Source organism: Aptenodytes forsteri, unplaced genomic scaffold (genome assembly GCF_000699145.1).
Source record: "Aptenodytes forsteri isolate BGI_AS27 unplaced genomic scaffold, ASM69914v1 Scaffold53, whole genome shotgun sequence".
NCBI lineage: Eukaryota > Metazoa > Chordata > Aves > Sphenisciformes > Spheniscidae > Aptenodytes > Aptenodytes forsteri.
In genome coordinates, this window is record NW_008795909.1 from 2,051,191 (window position 1) to 2,072,323 (window position 21,133).

Sequence of the window (21,133 nt, forward strand, 5' to 3'; positions counted from 1 at the left end):
ACCACAACTCTCTGGGCCCGGCTGGCCAGCCAGTTTTTACCCAGCGCCGGGTACACCTGTCTAAGCCGTGAGCCGCCAGCTTCTCTAGGAGAATGCTGTGGGAGACGGTGTCAAAGGCCTTACTGAAGTCCAGGTAGACCACATCCACAGCCTTTCCCTCATCCACTAGGCGGGTCACCTGGTCATAGAAGGAGGTCAGGTTGGTCAAGCAGGAATCATCATCTCAGCATGATCAATGTATTTTTTAAAGAAACTTTGCTAGCCAAGATGAGCTTATGGGTTTAGCTGACATGATTCTGCAAGGCAGAAAGGAAGATAACCTGGCTAAGATTGATACTGGTGAGGACCATCAGACCAGGGCCTCGAGCTAGCTAAGCTATGTCAAAACAGAGACAGCAAACTGAATGAAGCCGTACGTCTCATATTTTCGTTGACTCATCCCAAGCAGAGGGCTGTTACGTTGCGAGCTGCTTCTTAGATCTCCTGATTTTTGTGAAGTGCCTGCCTCGTCTCCCTTGCAAGGCCCAGGCTCACCCTGCCCGCCTGCCTCTCGCTGCCATACTGTGCTCTACCGACTGCATGGCGAGCGCACACAACACATTGAACGTAGATGCAGTGAATCCCTCCCTTGCCCCACTCCCACCTCTCTCTCAGAGACCCAATACTCAGCAGACACGTGAAAACACAGACCTGAAATACGCTGCTCGTCCCACCCATACCACCATCCCGCCCTCTGTTCCCTTCTCCCTGTCCCCCGCTCTCCTCCCTGAGCCTTGAAAAGCTCAACAATTTAAATCCTGCCTCCTGTGGGTCCCTTCCCGCCTGGCAAACCCCTGTGTAACCACCACCACACTGCGCATCGGACCCTCCTCCGCCAGCAGCTCCAGAGGGGCCAGAGCAACTGCCCCATGCCAAAGCTGGGCTCTGTGCTCTGCCAGGCACATACAGCCTGCACATGCAGACTCTTCTCACGTCCTCTGCTGGGACTCCTTAGACCTGTAGGTCATCCAATTTCTCTCTCCAGATTTCTATTTTTCAAAGCCATGTTTTTAACTCATTCAGGGTGTAAACACACACAAGAAACAAGCAGATGGGTCAATAACAAAATTTACGAATCCCAGCATAGCATGAAGTAGAACAGGCTGCCTCTTCTCATGCATTTCCACTCTTTACATCAAAGCTCAGTGTCTCTACATGCGTTACAGCAGGGAGAGCAGTCCCTGACTGGGCAAAATAAAAATCCTGGGGTGCGAGAAGCACAGCTAGACCTTAAGCTCGTATTGCTGCCAACTAATTTGTAATGTCTAATCATAGCAATTTAGAGACAATTCAGTTTCTGCAACCCAGACCACCTGGACTAGCACAGAGAGAAGGAAGTTACGTATTTTAAATCCATCTCTCCAGCCATCACCCCCTGCCCTCATACCTGGATGACAACAGATATAGAGGTGAATGCTGTCACTGCGATGCTAGAAACTGAAATTCATGTGGCAGCACATGACAGATCTTGGAGGGGGACAGATTCTGTGATGCTGATAGCACTGGGGCTGTCTTAATCAGAGGAACAGGGAGTCCAAACTGCAGGGACAGCATTAAACTAATAAATATTACACAAAAACAGGTGAAATAGCCTGCAGCAAACTTCACCATTACGAGCAAACAGAGCATTAAAATCCTACCTTCCAACCAAAAAGGAAACCTTCACTGGAAACCCCTGGCCCCAGACACAGACTCCAGCAGCGTGTAGTGGCATGAGCAACTGGGAGAGTCTCAGTTCTGGGATAATTCACGTTTACTTCAGGAATTTTGAGCATAGGCCTGAAGAAAGGCTAAATAAAACTAAAGGCTCTGGGTGTTTATGTATCCAAATTACTGGAACTTTTTTAGATTGTCTTGGTTTACAAATTATTTTTTCTTATTACAGAAAACATGGATGTCACAGATAGAAACGGCAATCTCCAATTACACCACGCAACGTGAAACCAAGAAAAGCACTGCTTTCTGCTTCCCAGCTGAATCCTCTGAAATATAATAATGTCAGCACAGCACCGACAGAGCCAGTGGAAGACTGTTGTGGTGATAACACAGGTTTTTTTTCCAGCACGCCTTGAGTTTCTGAAGCTAACAGATTTCTGACTTGACTAGACAGAAGTGAGGAGTTTTGACCACAGGGTGTAGGAATAAACTGGAGGGGGAAAATGAGCCATGCATTAAATGTATTGCTCTTAGATGCTCCTTTGCTTCAGCTAGGGGAAGGCTCTTGCCATCCAGGGAAGCTTTAATACAGCTTGTCATTTCCTAGAAAGCAGGACACGGGAAAAAAAAAAAAAAAACAAACCTATGTTGGTGAAGAGAACTCATTCACCAGAAAAGCCTAAAGAGTTACTCCAAGATCATTCAAACTGTATTAATAAATTTCATGAAATTAAAATTGTGTAGCCATAGCTCCCGATAGTTATGCCTCTCTACCTACTAAACTATAACATCACAAGATGTTTTTTGCATTAAGATTGAGCTTGTGGAGGCAGATCAATAAAAGTATATATCGTGTTGACTCCCCATTAATTTTTAAAATGAGATTAAGTTTATTTGAAAAAGGTCATCATTACATATAACATGCAGTTAAATTAGAGATGCTACAGCGTATATAAAAAGAAAGAACAAAAGTGCAACGATGCCCTGCTTTATTGGGATTTTTTTTTTTACCTGAGCTTTTTCACCACTTTATTAACAGCAGATCTGTCATTATGCATTGTTTACACCCATTACAGCCTTTAAAGTTCAAGTTTGCTTCACAAACTTGAGCGTTCCTTTTGCATTAAACCATTCAATACTTCACTGCTATCCCAGATCTGTGGTCCACATCGCAGAAGTGTGCCCCTGTTAATCACTTTATTTTTCCCTCTTTTTGACGTACTAGAAGAGACACACAGAACAGCCTGAAACTGCTTGTCACAACATTTGTGCAGGTTACTACCATGGAGGGAGAGTGCTTCTCACCAGTTTAGCCTTGGCTAATCCCCTGAGATTAGCCATAGTCAAGAGAGAAAAGGAGACTTCCCTAAACCCACTCTAAGTGACACTGTCACTTCTCCCACTTTCTGTCCCCAATCAGCTAGTCTCCCTCAGCAGAAAGGTTAGCCCTTAGAATATCCCCTCAGTGTCAGAAATTACTTCAGGGGGAACTGAACAGAGAAGCCACCCAGATGAGGACTATGCTGAAGAATGTAGGAGTGCCATTCCAGTCGTTCACGTTATTCACAGGGAAGTCAGCATTCACTTTGCATTCACCTCTACTCCACAATTGAATTAGTTATGAGTTCAAGTGTTGACCCTAACCCTGCTCCTCCCCAGCTCCACCCATGAGGATGTGGTGGTACGTTCTATCCACTTGAGCTGGTTCACCTGTATACACAAGCTGTGGTCTGGAGGCTGTATATATGTATGCGCTTACCTGGTTCAGCACCCTCCAGATGCAGCCTAGGCCGCCGTGGTACACATTCCTGCTCTTCCCCCTGTGCCTGTGATGGGCAAGTTTTTGTCACAGCTTCCTGGGAAAGGAACAGCTACTCAGGCTCCATGCCAAGTGGTGAATGTGTAAGGCAGGAGAGCAGCACAGAGTGGAGACAGCAGATCTGCTCCAGGACCATGCAAGCTGCAACCACTTAGCCACAACTTGGCTTACACAGCTGTGCTCCATCTCCCCAGTCCCAAGCTCAGCTGCTCCCCTGGTGCCCCACCAGAACCTCGCAGTATCTTGAAACCAATACTGATAGGACAGAAAGATATTTCAAGGCCAGAGAAGGCACACATGATAGACTAAGCTCTGCGCTTTGTGCACTGGCAGAAGCGAGGGGGTGTTTTGCATCTTTCTGTATTTTTGCCAAAACAACCTTAAGCCAGGTCTGCTCAGTTTACCAGACAACTAAGTAGTCCCAGAGATTCAGCATTTCCTGGAGGCCAGCGTGTCTCCAAGGAGGACACGCCAGGGGAAGGAAGTACTCACACACAGGCTGTCTTTAGGGAGACGTAAGCTCAACAGGCTCTTCTGTGGTCTGGAGAGAAAGATGTCCCAGAAAGCAGTCCAGGCAGAAATTAACTTCCCAACTCGAATTGCCTTTCAGAGGAGACCTCTTTTCTCTGTCTTTCTCCGCTGTCTACATAGAGCCCCTAGGAAGATCTGCTTCAACAGCAAAACACTTTTTTTTTGTGAATGCCCCCACAATTCAACAGTGGCTTTGTCATGGGACTGATCACACACACATTAATCACCTGGCTTCTCTCTGCAGTGCAGCTCCACCCTGAAAGGTTTCCATCTGACAAGCAAGCCCTTCATTAGTCTAAAGAACTAAAGTGCTACTTCCGAGTCTTCCAGTTATGCCAGTTGTCCAACTGCATTGAATGCGATGTCTGAACACAGCCAGTGACAGAATTGAACACAGGATACCCAGCAGCCTTGTGCAGATACTGGGAATGGAAAAAACTACTCTGAATTTAACCGGTGGAAAAAACAGATTTGGAAAACAGTCATTATCACTGCCTCCTCAGGAACATGAAAGCTTTTGTTGCAGCTCCCCACAAGTCTACAAAACTGGAGCATTTAGTTTGTTCTTAGATGTGTGGCTTCCCAACAGTTCATTTGTAAAATTATATATCCCCCATTTCAAAGTAGCTTTGCTGTCTGAAATGGGGCAAGGTAGTTTTGAATGACAGAACTGGTCTATTAGAAAGGTCTAATTCATTTTTTTTTATTGTCATTAATCATTCCTTTAACAGGTTAGAAAACAAAAATGACATTTCAATAACATTTCATCTTAGTTTATACAGAACCGGTTAATGCATGGTGTCATCTTCTCATCCAAATCCACAACCGCCTTCCAAATCGCAGAGTTTAGGAATTACAGTGCACACTGGACTAAATTCTTTCACAATGTAAGGCACAACTACATGATCACAAGTAGTAAACACAAACACTGAAAATAGAACTTAAGAGAATCGAACTTCAATTAAAAAGAAACAAAACCAAAACACACTCATGCAAAAAAAAAAAAAAAAAAAAATCTATCTACACCTACCAAGATGGTATAATCCAGTTTAAAAGAAGTGCAGTACTCTAGGTAAAACTGCAACATAAGGCTATTATAATACATTACCTCTAAATACTGGGTAAGAACTTAAAACTTTTTCCATTTATATTTTATACAGTTATACAGAAATTAAGCTGTATGAGCAATATCCACATCTGCAATAATAAACTGATCATTAAAATTCAGAAAAGAGGCTAACAAGACAATGTAATTTGTGGCACGCATCCATTACAGAATACCATTCATCAAGTTCACATCTCAAGTACTGAAGAAAAAAAAAGAAGACTAAATTAATGGTACATTTGGTGAATGAGGCTATCTATAGCCAAATGACAAAGCTGCATACAAAATTGTTTTTACCCAGCAGACCGTGATTATGAAAGCTTGTGGGTTATGATTTATTTCCTGTCCAGCAGCTAGTTTGCAAGACTGAAACTACAGAAGTTAAAAGAATACAACATAGTTTACAATAACTTGAAACTATTAAATACTTTCAAAAACAAAAAAAAAAAAAAAAAAAAAAGACTTTTTTCCTTTTTGGTGATAAACTTTTGCAATTTTGGCATTCACTATAACTTTTACATAACATGACAGTGAGCAAACCTTATTAAACTTACCTAATGTTTGAATTTCACGCTGAGAGGTAGTTTAAATGAAATCTTATGTAACGGCATCAAATGGTGGGGTTTTATGATTTTTTTTTTGTGATTTTTTTTTTCTTTTCTTACAAAAGTGACAAATCCTATACAAGCAGCATTTTGGACACATTACTATAAAAAGTTCTGGTATTCACTAACCCAGCGAGACATTCTTTCAAACATCCCTTATGTGCCAGAAATCAAGCTTTAGCGTGATACAACGGAGTACTTTGCCATAAAGCCAACAGCAGGAGCCTGGACCTGCCAGCACTGGCCTGTCGACATATAACAATGAACACCTTCCCAGCCCTCTTTACCCAAAAAAGGCAGGAAATACAGATGAATTTGGTTTTAGTTTAGGTCATAGGGGGAGGAAAAATTGGAAAACATGCCTATCAGGCTTCTGCTTTCATAGTAACGTTGATCCAAAAGGGTTAGCAGGGCTTCAGTAATCTTCAAATGAGCAGATACTCCTGTATCTGCTGCACAGCGAGTGCACAGTATGTGGTGAGCTACAGACAAAAGGCAGAGTTTATTACATTAACTAGTACCTATCCTCTTCATTATTGTGATCTTAAGTGGCATCTAATGTTCTCTCTGAAGATGCAAACCTCTCTATTCAGTGCTCCTTAAAAAAAACCAAACCCAAAATACCCCCAAAACTGAGTTTCTGTGGAGGGACTTTACTATCCAATTATTGCTGCTTTTGAAAAGTACACCACTTAGTGCTTTTGGAGAGGCTGTGGTTGGACGATAATTTTAAACTTATCCTAGAAGGGGTGCTGAGGTCAAGACTTCAAAAATTAAGAACTGGACAACTGGCAAGACCCTTGAAAATACATAAAATTCATGTTTTCTCATTTTATCATCTTAAAATGAAGCTCTACAAAGACAACATGTGCGTGACTACATGGGTTTTGTTACATGTGCTCTCAGACGATGATTGCTTTTTTGGTACAAAGGAATTATGAGTGCAATTCTCCTTACATAGCAAGGGGCCAAATGTAATACAGTGAAAAGTCCAGCTGAAGACAAACCTTCTGTCCACTGATTACAGCTAACACATGCAATGCAAATTATGCCATTCCACTTACTGTAGATTATATTCAGTTAGACAGCAAAAAGTGCGTAGTGCAAATGACAGTGTTGTTTCCTAGTCCTCCAAGAATATGAGAGTGCGAGGGGCGGTACTTGGAGGAGTAATTTGTCAGTTTCAACATACTCAAACCATTATATCATTCTTCTTGGCATAGTACATATTCTGTTTGAACTTACACTCCAGCAGTTTTCTGTCTGCCACTGAGTACTGGTCATAAATTTTTTAAGTTTTGCAACAAGCATTTGTTCCCACTTTGCATTTAAGTGACATTTAACATTTAAAAGTACTTGAGTTTTCCAGGTCCCTTCTTTAGGAATGTCATTTCTCTTACACTTAGCATGAGAGATTCAATTGTTCTTGCTAATGTAATACAAACACAGCAAGGTTACTTCATGCTTCTGCTCCCAAATCCCTTCTTGCTTCACTAAGAAAGCTTTTCCAGCGAGGATTCACAAATAATCCTAAGCGTCCCCAAACCAATAAAAATAGTTATTCATTGCTCTTGTGTACCTAGCACTCCACACTCCATGGCAACTTGGCTACTTGACGCCTTCCAAAAACAGAAGAAAAAACCCGCACTGTACCCTACAGCCTCGGACTCTTGTGCCAGAGAGTGAAGCCAGCTGAAAAACGAGATCCCTCTAAACCTCTTGCCTCTGTTGGAAGCTGCAGCAGAAAATTCCTTTTGTCTCTTCATCTGCAGACAGCAACTTTTCCCACTGTGACTCATTAATTTTATCCTCTTTGTTCAACCTTTGCAGAAAGGGGAAGATTACTGGAGGGAAGGAATACATGGGGAGAAGAAATAAATAACAGTGAAGCACAGCTAGCTAAGATCAAAAGCCTGCCACTGACCTCTGCAACGCTACCTGCCTCCAGAGGGGTTGCAGGATGGAAGTATGAAGTATGTATTGCTGACATGAGCCCAGAGTAGAACAGTAGGATTTGGCATTTTGGAAGCAACAACGCAAGGGATTGTGGCTGGGAAGAGAGGTAATGTCTCCAGGAAGTTAAAGAACCTCTCCCCACCCTTAACAAGACCATCCTTTACACTTTTACAATTGCCTCCGTAGCTTGTCTCAGCCCAGGTAGCAGCTGGTCTCTCATATTCTGCTCCCCCAGCAATTCTGAATGTGGATGGAGTGTCCCGCAGAGGGGACAGTTTCAGGAACAAACCCCACACTTCACTGTCCCATTCCTGATGCCACAGTAATGGCTAGTGATCAAAGGCAGCTTGATGATCCCACACACCTACTGGTTGAAGTGCCGGTTTTGCCATTATTTCCACCTCTTGCTCCATAATGGCCTCTCCTCAGTGAATCAGAGCAATCCAGTTCTTGCTAGAGGCTGTTAAAACACATCACTGTGCATCCTCTGGTTCCGAGGTTCCAGTCTCTTCTGCCATTTTATTAGTTTTTCCCTCTGTTCCTGTGTTTGCAGTCTGAAAAATCAGGGCATTAAACTATTTTGTCTGGAATCCTTTAACTCAGCGTGGTAAAAGTTACCAAGTTTTTCACTAGGTTTTCCTATTATTTATATTTTAAAGCAGCGCGACCAAAAACCCACATTCCTACTGAAACATGCCAATCAAAACAGTCAGACTCTGCAAGCAGATTTATAAATACAAAGCTTTTCACCTTCCAGTTTCCCTTATTATGTATCTCATAGGTCACTTTACTGAGCTTGAGCACAACTTTCAACCTGGCAGTGAGGCCGAGAGCATTATAGGGTCTATTATACCATCAACTAGTCAACAAATACAGACCAGCACTAAGAATCATAAGCACAAAAGAAGGAGCATAAGATTTAGCAATGGAATAATAAATTTACTCCAGTGAAAAGCTGTAAAAATCCTGGCCTATTGCTGCAGACTCAAAGCTCAAGCATGAAAGCTTCTACCCCACCACTGTTTCTCCAGATTTTAACAATCGCTCTTTCTACAAATGTCTATTTGAAAAGCATTTCCGTCCCCTCAAAAATTTGGTCATATAAACTGGTCAGCAAAAAGCAACCTTCAGAAATCGAGCTGGTTTTGTCCCTGAAGCTGAGGAGCTCCAGACCAAGGTCTGATCTGCAGTCAACCAACCGCACTGCTTCAACAGCCAGCTGAGTGAGGTGACTCTGCTTGTCTTTACACAAAGGCATCCCAAAAGGCTGAATTAAAAACAACCCTAACTAGAGCTTCTACCACTTCCTCTTTACTGCAGAGCTCTCTCCTCAGCTTTCACACGTTCCCATTCAAAAGCAAAATGCCTGAACACAAGTGAGTCTTTTAACCATTTTCCTAGATCCCCCTGAGAGATTTCCATTTTCTCCTGCCTCACGCACTTTGTCCTTGTGCAGCCGCAGGAAGCTTGTCTCTTCCCTCTCAAAATCCCTTCTGCTCCACGTGGTCGTCCTTCACCCTGAAAGCAGCATGAGGCTCCGTGTGTGACACAACAGGGCAGAGCACATCTAGGTTGGAACATGACTGTCACATCTTTACTTTTCCCACATTTCTGAAGTCACATGTCAGACAAAGAAAGGCTCAAAAGCAAACTCTTCAGATTCTCTCAATAAATAAATATGTAGAAAAAAAATTGCGAGGCAAAGATTCTGTTCTTATTTTCTATTCAAAAGATTCTTATGCCAAACAGTTACACTGACGAGGAGAAACATCGAGTCCAGAGGCTCTGTTCATACAGAATCATTGCAGCAAGTGTTTCTTTTGAGCAAGCAACTCACAAGTTTGAACCAGTAAAGCAGGTCAGTATTTCACATAAACCACAGTTGTATCCCAAACCCTTTTACAGTGAGGAGAACCGGTTACCTAATTCAGCTGGCTTTTGGGAAATAAGAATTTAATTTTAAGAAATCTCCTTGAGGAAGACTCCTTGAGGCTGCAAATATAGAACTAGACAGGTAAGCTAAGAAGGGATATGAAACATATAGATCACTACTTCTGGAGAAGAGGGATTAAGAAGTTTTTTCACTTGAGAGTTAATCGGGACTAGATATTTTTCAGAAGAGACTCTTCTTCATTCACATATAGAGCTGTCAATAGATAAAAGCAAAGGAACCTGCCTAACGATGGCTAAGCTTCCATCATTGTGACAGAATTTGATTCCTTACCTCAGGCAAGAAGTAGAGGAATTCAGGACACAGTCCTTTTCTGTGAACAGCTGGCAAAATTTTGTGAGACACAGAAGGGCTTGGGCTGTGGGAAATTTATTAGGGTATTTAAGACAAAGGGTCCCTAAATATCGGGAGGCATAATCCCCGCTCAGAAGAAATAACCTGAACGGTTTTGAAATACCAGATACAAAGGGAAGAAAAGTTAGAGACAGGCAGGCAAGAACGAACAGGTGTAAATAAAATCACAACAAAAAAAGAAGTTTGGAGCCTATGTGAACTCTACAACAAACCTCTGCTGCAAGTACAGAAAAGAAAATACAAATAAATATCTGAAGACATATATATTGGCCTCTTATTTAGAGCTATTTGGTTTATAACTAAGCCAGTAGCAGGAGATTCACACCACCATTCTGAGCAGACTAAATCATATAACTAACATAACATTTAAGACCCCCTGATAATGGGGGTCAGATGGAGCAATGGAAAACTGAGGTTTGTTAGGTGTAGCAGGAGTTCAGCTTCTTCCACCAAAAGCTGAGGGAAGGGACAGAAGAAAAGGTCAGATAAACTGCAGCAGTCTCAAAAAAGACTTTTTCTTAGTAGGATACCTAGTGTGGAAGGTCTGGGTGTCCCTTAGAACCACAAGGACCTCTCAGGGCTTCCAGGGTACGGGCAGGGGGAGAGATGCACTACAGGCTACTACCAGTATTGTTTGTTTGCTTTTTAAAACCCACATATATAAGGGTTTCTGGAACATCAAAATCCATCAACCGAATATGTAAAAGTGAAATCAATCAATACGGGATGGAATATTGTAATGTATCATGTAATATTCCTACAGTGCCGCTAAACTTTGTCTCATCATTTGTTCACACATACTCTCTCTCAGACACACACACACAAAAACTATGCAATACAGTATGTGTAAAGATGTTCCAGTATCCAAGTGCTGTAGTTGGATAAGGACTCAGGTGCTGATACTATAACAAGTTCTAAGCGGGCAAATAAAACTGACTTGGAGCTGAGTCCAGCCGTTACCCTCACTGTGGAGTTCAAACTTTAGAAAGAAAAGTCCAAGAACCAGAGAGAGAAAAAGAAAACAAAATCACAAGGGGTTATAAAGAACATCAGATATGCAATCAAATGCAACAATTAGTTACGCTTTTACAGCAACATTTGATACATAAAATCCTCACAAGTTTTTGCATCTTCCTTTTTCTTTGAAGGAAACAGGAATAAACTGCAATATCACATAAACGCTGTTTCTCTTGAACAAAAAAATAAAAGATAAAAAAATACATTGTTACTCCTCTGTTTAAACTTTATTTACAAATAACTGGGTATTTCTAATCTAGACATAGAAGCTCTTTCCAGGATAAATGGCAATAAGCTATGGATGATCTGAGCCCATGTCTCACAAAAAATACAATAGTTTTACTTGGTATCAATAAACATTTTAAAATATACTAAATTTTGCCAAGTGTTACAATCATTGTCCAAACTGAATAGTAGTCTGAGTGCTGAACGAAGTGCATCAACAGAAATTATAAATTTTAGTGTAACATTTCTTTGTCACTCACGATGGCCAGTTATCCTTGCAAGTCATTAAAGCAAGTATCACAGACTCGGACAGGCTTCTTAGAAGAAGGAGTTAAGGCATTCTTTGCTGAGCACTCGGCACAAAAGATATTTCCACACTGTCTACAGTGATGCTGTGAAAGAGAAGAAACATACATGCTGAACATCAATGACAGGGCATCGATCACTAATACAGATCACTATCATGTCAAGTCAACTCTCATGTTTCAGAAGTTAGTTTGAATTTTTAAATAGTAGTTACAAAGCACACAGAAGGGCATAGAAGTAAATCCTTTCTAAAGGGTATAGGAGTAAAATACTCAGAAGTGCTTCACTGAGTCGGGAGACTATACCAGTTTCGGAAATGAACTGGTTGAAGTTCATCCTCCTCTTGAATTTGTTCTGGTCACATAAAACATGTTCTTCTTACATGTAACTACCTGCTTTCACATTAAGAAGTATCCTTGAACCAAAGGATCCAGCAGCCTTTGTTCAAAGGCTACCCAAAGAACATCACTGAAATAATGCAGGACAGGGAGAGCCACCGAAGATCAAGTCAGGAAGCACTCCAAAATGAAGCCCAAGAATATCCCTCATCTACTTCATTGCCAAGTCACTTGTTGGAGGGATGGTAATCTCTGGATGAAGGGCAGACCCTGCCAGTTGAGGGATGCTAACATCTTAGCTGACCACAGCTGTTTTTACAAAGAAGGTCTGACTACAGACCTAAAACACATCCAGTTGTTTCTTCTGTTCCATGTCTAGTTAGTGTTTAGAAATATAGTCACAAAGCACCTGATCATGTTGATGCCTCATATTTTCACATATATCTAATTTCAACAAATTTACATTCCTTTTATACCTGTAAATCCAGTTCAGACTGGTTATAAATAAGTTTACTGTAAATACACTTACAACAGTGTAATTTTGCTTGCTCGCTTAGGGGACTGAACTATTTCAACACTGTTTATAAACTCATGCTGTCAAAATGGCAAAAGAATCATGAATAAAGTGAGATCCACAAACTTCATTTTTAATATTTAAGGCTTTGCAAGCAATAACTGTATTCTGAGATGTCCTGAGTATCACAGCACTATTAAGGCCATTTTCTGAAGTTTGTATCCCATCTAAGAGTTTGAAAACAATAGAAAAAGAAAATCCCCACAGACAGACAGTAAAACACACCTACCCTTCTCACTGTCACTGAAAAGCCTTTTCCACAGGCCATACAATTCTGTACCTCATTGTCTTCTGCCCACTTCCTGTTGAGAGCTTGGGTGTGTTTGATCTATATAGAAGATATAAAAAAGCAGGTTTTTTTTTAAATGCATGTCTAATTCCTAATTTCCTCTATTTTCACTGCACACGCTACCCAGTGCTGCATAAAAGCACCAATTCTGCCATGATACTGAGGGCTTATATTTGTTCAGAGATAAAATCTTCCAAGTTTCAAAACTGCGAGCAGATTTAAGAACCCACAGACAGCAATATGGCCCTCGTACACCACAAGCATAACATCTTAATCACTCTGGAAAGGTAACCCACCACCAATCTGACACAAACTTGAAATTCTCGTAAGTTCCTACACAGAGTATCAACAGGTTTAATTGCTTCAAATCAAATTATACCTGTAACGACTGGTTTTCTCGGCCAAGTTCCTGCATTGCAGCAGTAGTGTTGTCCAGCTTTTTCTTCATTTCTACAAGTTTGGCTTGAAGCTTTTCAATTTCTCCCTCACTTTTTATACACCTGAGGAAAAATAGTAAATAGTCACCTCAAAGCATATAAGGCAATGTACACTGCCTCCTTTGGGCAGGTTGTCATGTCTGAGAAGTTACTCTCATAAAATCCAGCCAAAAATATCCTTGCTGTGAAAAGTTCTTGGATGCCTTGACTGGAAAAATGTTCTGCGGTAACAATCAGTTTAAGATTATCTGGCATTGCTCCCAAATATCTGCGGCTTATTAATACCTGGAGTTACTCCCAAAACGAAGGAATGCAGTCCCTCGACAGCAAGCCCCCATAAGTACCCCTGTGCAACAGGACACTCTCACAAACCAGCTGCGGCAGATCAGGTCAGACAAGGGAGCCGAAAAGAAACCTTTTTCTTTTAGCCAGGCCACCTCTCATCAGCTGAAATTTGGTTAACTGTTGAAAGCCAAATTTCAAAGGGGGGTTTTCTGCCAAGCTGTAAATGGCTACTGGATGAGTTCAGCACAGTATGGCAAGGGATTGCCAAAAAAAGAGGATCTCACTTGAATTGATGCCATGCTTTCCCAAGGTCTCTGCTCAAAAACCAAATCAGCAAGCTTGACAGTATCGAAAAAAGTTTTCCACTCTGCCTTCACCAAACATGTCAGGAAATAAGGACAAAGAAAGTCTCCTGTCTCTCAGGTGTTTCTTCTACCCTTGTAATCATGCTTTCAGGTAACTCCCACTGCCTTGCATGCCTCCTGCTGCTTGAAGGAAAGGCGCTCTGCTTACCTAAGATTTAAATATATTGTAGAGACAATAGCAGAACTGGAGAAAAGACGACTGCAGGTTTTCAGGAGGAAGAAAATGCCTCTTGTGTGAACCTCAGTTTATCTAATTCAATTACACGTTCAATCTCCTAACACTGAGCCGTGAGCATACCTAGAAGTCCCTAAGCAAATTCTGTGTTACCGGAGGCACTAAGGAGTCTCTTCCAGGCTTCTGGATGACTAGTGCATCTACTCTGGTTGAGTCAAGGCAGGGGAGCCTCAAAGTGATGGAGAAGGATAGTTAACTCAGGTAAGAGAAGCTCTCACTGCCAGGCCTTGCAAGGTTCACACAACAGATGAGATGAGAAGCCACAACCTACACACCTCCAAGTTCAGAGTAGTCCAATGGATTTAGAAGGCTCTTATGGATGGGCATAAACCTTCGAGCACAAGCACAGAGCTGTGGCTTTGGTGATAAGTAAGGTGCTGATAAGCCTGCCTGATTTTCTACAAAATGGTCACCCTGTCAAAGTCCACAAAGAGCACAGTTTGTTCCCAACACCCCTTGCTGTGCTTTGGCAGGGACGACAGAAGGTTGCACTCTGGAAACTACACCCACAGCCCAGGCACTATGAACAAACACGGATTTAAATAAAGCATGCATAGAGAGAATCCTGAATTAACTGAAACAAGTTTTCAGTGTGAGGCTATCCATTTCCCAGACTATGCTTCCACATCGTCATGACCACAGCTTACCTCTCCAGCAACGCTCTTCTCTCATCCTGATTATTCTGCACTGTTGCTTCCAAGACGGCAATGTCCCCACGTAAATCATCCGTCTGTTTCTCCAGCTCGCTCACTCGCCTCTGACTGCTTTGCCACTCTTTCTTCATGGTAGCCAGGTTTTCATTCAGAGCTGTGACCTGCATGGTGAGCTTGGTCTCCTTTTCCTCATGTTTCCGGCTTTCTTCTTCTTTCTCTTTTTTCTCTGTGTGCTAAGAAAACAATGGAACAATGAAGAACAACCTTCCAAGTATTCTTTCCCTATGCCCTACATTTAATTGAGGCAAAGAATCTTACTGTACTAGAATCACTACTTTTAATCAACAAACTCTGTTAGACAAGGCTGTCACCCCACTGAATTTTCCTACACTGTTAAATGCCTCAAAGATTTCTGACCTTGTCATTTAAAAATTAATGTAATGTGAAACTAAAGTCAACTCTTTGCTTCCTCTCTGTCCCTGAAAGAATCCAAAGGCATGTTCACAAAAGAAGTCTTATACTCTCTAACGTACTAACCAGTTTAGCTTCAATTTCAGCACATTCTTTCTTCAGCTCCTCTTCTCTCTTCTTCAGCTGGTCTTTGACAGCTTGATGGGTTTTTTTCTCCTGTTCCAGAGCTGAATTAATATTATCTATTTTGCCCTGCAGCTCTAATTTCTGTTGAATCAATAGCTGTTTTGCATCCTTGAGATTTGCCACCTCCTGTTAGGATACAGAGCTCAAAGTTAAAGTAGCAACATTGAAAGTGTAAATGATTTAAGTTCAAAACTACTGTAATTCTTTCCAAGGAGAGGACAGCAATAATTTTTAGTTCTATCACTGGAAGAAAGGATGATTTTATAGCACAAAGTATCAGTGATTTTCATGATCAAAGATTTTAAACTTATACCTATATTATGAACAACATTCAATTTTTAAAATAAATTTAATGTGTGTTTCTGCAAAAGTAGTGCAAGCTCTGTTGGAGTATTTTCTACAGTTCTTTGAAAAGATACGTCCATTGTCATTTTCTAGAGTCTGTTCTAAAATTTACTTCACATTGTTCTCTGGTTGCAATAACGAGGTTAAAAGCATCATAATGACAATGTAAAAACCAAACACTGATGGAAGAAAGCTAGTTTCTATTAGTCTTAAATGTATAAATAATTACCCTATGTTTTAAGCAAGTAGGATGATACATTTGGTTTTAAATATTAGTTTTACTTGTTCTTCTGTAAGAAAACATAAAAAATCCTGAAGCAGAATAGTTAGTTAAATTTATAGGAATCATTTTCCTTAAAATTACACAGCCAAGCATGCAGGTACTAACAGACTAATAGGGGTAGCCAGTTTTCCATAAATCAACATTCGCGTCACAAATTAAAACCAAACCAAAGACAGTGAAAGAACATGTCCTGAGGACAAGGGGATGCCCTATAGATGCGTATCTATCCATTCCTTGGTGGGAGATGGGAAACAGAGCATAAGCCTTTAGGAGACAATTTCTGTTTTAGTCTGATTGCTTGTAGGGAAATAAAGAGATGAATATTAAGCTGCCATCGGGTGTGCGCACATTTTATATACATCTTGATAAATTTTCTTCTTTAGAATAGAGATTCTAGGAATGAAGAAAATTATAATAACCTTTCCCCAAAATCCAAGAAAGTACTGGGCATAGATTGCTTGACAGAAACAAAGTACAGACTTCTATCTAAAAATAAGAGACCATTTTCTAAACACTGGAGAACAAGAGAACATCTGAAACTCGTAAGAAATTACATTACTTTCTTTTTATTAGTGTATAGGGACCGTACCTTCATTTATACTTGCGCAGCAACTTAAACCCTATGTGCTTAACAGATGCAAATAAAACTACTAATAGTATAATATGGAAAACACAAACTCTGGCCTTTTAGAAGTATTTGTTTCTACAGAGACTAAAAAATGAAATACATCATAGAACGTGGCGAGAAATTGTTTTACTGAAGACTAAAAATTATTTCATTAAAGCCTCCAAAGTTTTACCCTTTAGAGAGCTCATTTGATTGTTATGATTGTTGGTCTTTTATGAGGCTCCTGACATTGTTTTTTCCCCAACTGTGACTTTTTAAGACATTTTAAAGAAACCACAGCACATCAAGGGAGTTTCAACTCTACCACGCATCCTTGAGAAGTACCAGATGTGCCTAGAATATCTGGGAAACTTCACGCTCATGACACTTTTGGACATCTTTTCTGCACTTCAGAATAGTCAAGGCAAGCGTATGCACAGTGAATCTACAGTGGAACAGAAGAAAAGCCAGGACATACAACCCATCCTGAAGCTAATATGTGGTCCACCTGGCCAAGAACACTGGGCACTGGTGCTCCAGAATTATCACTAATCAAGTCAGCATTGCTCAGGAACCCCAACAAAATCTGTGCTTTGGCTCCCTTACCTGTAATACTGATATTTACAGCAACCATCTTTGCAAAGCCATTCCAGATAACATCTATTGAGTAGGCACATATTTCTTATCAGATAACCAACCACATGAAGACTCAGTTTGTCTCAATATACCTTCTCAAATTCTTGCTTGCAGGCTCTAAGCTCTTCACCCAGCTTGATACTTTCTTTTTCAAGTCTACTCCTTATTTCCTGGAGCTCTGTTGTTTTACATTTTTCATTAGCCAAGTCTTTTTCTTTCAAAATCTTGAAGAGAAATAAAAAGTGCTAGAAAAGTTACTTCCTCCAAGTTCACAAAATAAAAAAAACAATCAAACAAAAACCATTCAGGGCCCAAAACCTACCTGGAGGCTTTGTAATTAAGGGGAAACAACTGCCACAAATCTCTATCCACAGTTCCTAGTGCAAACAATTAGCAGCATGTTTGCAGTTTTACATTGAAAACTAGTAACGTTTTTGCACCTGTCTAGCCACTTAGAACAAATTAACAGCCTATTTCAAACCAAATTCATTTCAACTGTCTTTTAAAAGTCTTTGCACCAGAAGTTCAGTAAAACTGCCATTGCTACGCACTACAACAGTGCTATGCCCTCAAAATACCCCTTGTTTAGAGATGTAACAGAAATTAATAAAGGGTGCCTGCATGGGATGGATGTGTCTGTGTGAAGATTTCAAAAGACAGAGGCATTTACCCTGTCATTCTGAAGATCCTGTAACATTTTGGTCTTCTCGCCCAGCTGCTGCTCCTTCTTTGATGCATCCTGCTCCAGTGCAGACTTTGCTTTCTTCAGTTCCTGAATCTGCTGATTATTGCTAGCAATTCGATTTCTGCTGGAAACTAATTCTTCTTGAGCTAGAGCAAGTTTTTCTTCTGTGGACTAATTACAAAGAAAGTTCTGCAAATTATCTGTCAGCATAAGAGCTTCAGATACTCAACAGTCACTTTAACATTTTCGTTACCTAGCATGCAACATTTAGCTTCAAATGTTGACAAAGCATAGTTACAGAAACTTCTAGGTTACAAGGCTACCCTGAGTAAAAAGAAACTACCCCAGTACCATTTCCAGCAGCAATGCCTTACTGTACATATTCCAGCTTGCATCCTTCCACTGAGAAAAGGTGAAAACATACAAAAGGGCAGAGAATGAAAGGTGACTGATAAAAAGAGAATGAGCTTGAATTTTCTCACACAAATTTATTTTATTCTCTGGGCAAATCAACTGCTCTATGACTCTAGACAGCTGTTACTTAAGAGGCAGTGAAGCTATACTGTGAAGATTTCAAAAGCCATTCAATGTTATTTTTTACCAATGACTTAATGAAGCTAGTGCTAGGACAATTGTAAAATTTTTTGAAAATCCTAAAGTGAAATGTACAACCTAAAAACACCAGTATCAGGACAAAACATTTCACAATCTCAGCTGCATCAGCATTTTAAACACAAAATTTAAACTTCCATTCAAAATCTACTACAGATTATATTTTAATTTGCCTCCAACTCTGCCTATTACCTAGAAAGAGAACTTGGATTTATCTCTCTAGAACAGGTCGCAAAAACCCAAGAAACAACCTAAAACTTGCACCCAAGGCTCATTCTATTTGTTCACAGCAAAGTCAAACTTTGGGGTTCTTCTTGAGTAGTATTCTGGAGGTTATTTTTTTTTAAGCCTTCGGCTTAGGCAAGACCTAGCTCTACTTAGAAGCATGTTCTTTCACAAAGAAACAATGAGGAAGAAAAATACCAAATTCATCCTCCACTCCTCCAAAATATTGGTATTTTATGGAAATTTTTTATGTTAAGATACAGAATGTGAGGTGAGGAGATTTATTACCAGTAATAGGTTTATTACCTTCAGTGCATCAGTAAGGATTCAAGATTAACTAAATTCTTTTTGAAGCTCTTACTTAAATCCTAATCAAACCTCTTGTTGAAGGTTAGTGATTTTAAAGGGAACAATAAGCACAACTTTGACTTCACTCAATTATGCATATGCTTTAGCCGCTCCCATGTTGATTTAAAAACAAATTGATTTCTGATGCCTCCTAACCCTCCTTCTAATGTCTAAAGTATTTTGCCTATAGTCAGACTTAGTTTGAAACACCAATGATGGAACACTGCTCATTCAATAGCATTTTCAACAACCCCAGTGGCTCTTAAAACGCTCACACTGGCTTTTAAAATTAATTTGCAGACAAAATATTTTATTTGCTTTCTGAGCTATTAGAATTTACTACTTAAAACTTCACAAGATGTTAACTCAGAATTTTTTTTAAGCAAAATAGGAGGTGCTTTTACAGTTTCAAGCTTTCAGCAGGGTGGGTCTTTCAGAAAGCAAAATTATCCCTCTCTGCTCCACTGTGGGCAGTGGAGTACCATATTTTCCTAACAATGAGAAAGGATGGGAAGTGTAGCATCATCATACAACATCTTCACAGGAAAACCCAATAGTCTCTGCAGTTTTAGAAAGAAAGATAATGAAGCCACAGCTTGTATTCAAATTTGTTTCCAGTAGAAGAAATGTGGTTGCATCCAATTTGTTAGCACAGGATGATGAAATTTGATGAAGTGGATAGTGACACCCAAATTAAAAGCCTCACACAGGGGATACTCCTCTCTCACACACACTCCCCCCCAAAGTGTCTACACTGGACAGGTTATCTCATTGTGTCTATACCTAGGCTAAGACAATGTAAATGTTCTTATAAGGGGAGCCAGTATTCAGTGTACTTTGCACTGTATTATGCACAAACATTTCTATAATTCAGTAGTTTGTAATGTAAGAGACCTGGAATTTTGCATACAATTTAGCATGCTATAGCTTACATGTACAAGTGCCTCTTTGCTGTCATTAATAGTGATGCTACCTACCTTAACTGGGAAACCATTCAATATAATTTTAACAGTAAATCAACCTTCTATCTATTTATGCCTTTCTTTCTGCTTTGCTCAGAAGTCCCTCACAGCATCCTTTGGAAATGAGGAGAAATCTTCTGGCACGTGGTTAAACATTCCAGTTATCCTTCCTCCTGGCCCAGTCTCCACTGAGACCATAATTCAGCCCGATTCCTTTGGACTGCTGAGGAGCTCAGAGCTTTGACATAAAATCACCTCTCAAAACATCTGGTGTCATTTACCTTATTTAATTACCATTCAGTTTTGCCATTGCTCCCAGAATATTACAGGTGTTCTCCCAACAAGATACCCTCAGTCATGAGATTGTTCTTTAGGATGACAAACAAAACCAAATGCAAGGAAAAGGTACAGAACAAAAGATGCCAATCTGTACTTATTTTTGTAAATAAAAACAGATGCTAGGATGACTGGTATAGAGTTTAAATAAATGAATAAGAAGATAAGAAGATATCACAGTCTGATTGACTACAACTTGGGCTGTTGCAGTGCAAATAATAGTGCCAACAGCAGAACTGGTCCTAGCTGGGTGGTAGGACCCGGATTCATTCCACCTAAGTGAGGTGCACAAATAAGCATTTTAGTCTGTGTGCTCCCTGATCCCAGTCCACAAGGAGAGACATGAAATTATTTACAGATGCTAACCTGATCTCTCTTCGCTTCCTAAGAAGACGGGTTAGACTGACTGTAGGTAACTTAGGCTTCTGACTTACAGACCTGAGGTTTGGCAGCATGAATATTGTCCCAGAATGTCCACTGAAGATACACTAACAGTGATGCCAACATTGGAGGCAAAGAAACATTCTTTTGAGAACACAGAGAAAACCAGGACTGACTACAAAAAGCACAAATGCCAAGACTGAAGGATACTTGGCGGAGCTCAGGAGAGCAGGATTCACACAAAGTATGTTTGCACTAACTCAAAATCAAGGCAAAAATAACAGTTCTGTATTTTTATTAACTCGGCTATATAAAAAATGCCTTTTCCACAAAAAAAATTTAAACATTTTGTGTGTGTGTGTATACAAAAAATATT

The 21,133-nt window shown here is 40.4% G+C and overlaps 2 protein-coding genes across 2 annotated transcripts in view; one reads left to right on the forward strand and one right to left on the reverse strand.

Annotated features, from left to right (window-relative positions):
* The window catches only part of LOC103903310 (pleckstrin homology domain-containing family G member 7), a 36,578-nt gene extending 34,372 nt beyond the window's left edge, over positions 1-2,206 (forward strand). The window contains exon 12 of the mRNA XM_019473416.1: positions 1,925-2,206. Coding sequence (XP_019328961.1) covers positions 1,925-2,032 — 108 coding nt within the window. The 3' untranslated portion in view covers positions 2,033-2,206. The remainder of the gene's footprint in view (positions 1-1,924) is intronic.
* A 9,035-nt stretch (positions 2,207-11,241) lies between these two features.
* Positions 11,242-21,133, reverse strand: part of EEA1 (early endosome antigen 1) — a 72,571-nt gene continuing 62,679 nt past the window's right edge. The window contains exons 24-30 of the mRNA XM_019473417.1: positions 17,879-18,064; positions 17,301-17,432; positions 15,278-15,463; positions 14,735-14,973; positions 13,145-13,265; positions 12,706-12,804; positions 11,242-11,650 (exon numbers count right to left, since the gene is read on the reverse strand). Coding sequence (XP_019328962.1) covers positions 11,528-11,650; positions 12,706-12,804; positions 13,145-13,265; positions 14,735-14,973; positions 15,278-15,463; positions 17,301-17,432; positions 17,879-18,064 — 1,086 coding nt within the window. The 3' untranslated portion in view covers positions 11,242-11,527. The remainder of the gene's footprint in view (positions 11,651-12,705; positions 12,805-13,144; positions 13,266-14,734; positions 14,974-15,277; positions 15,464-17,300; positions 17,433-17,878; positions 18,065-21,133) is intronic.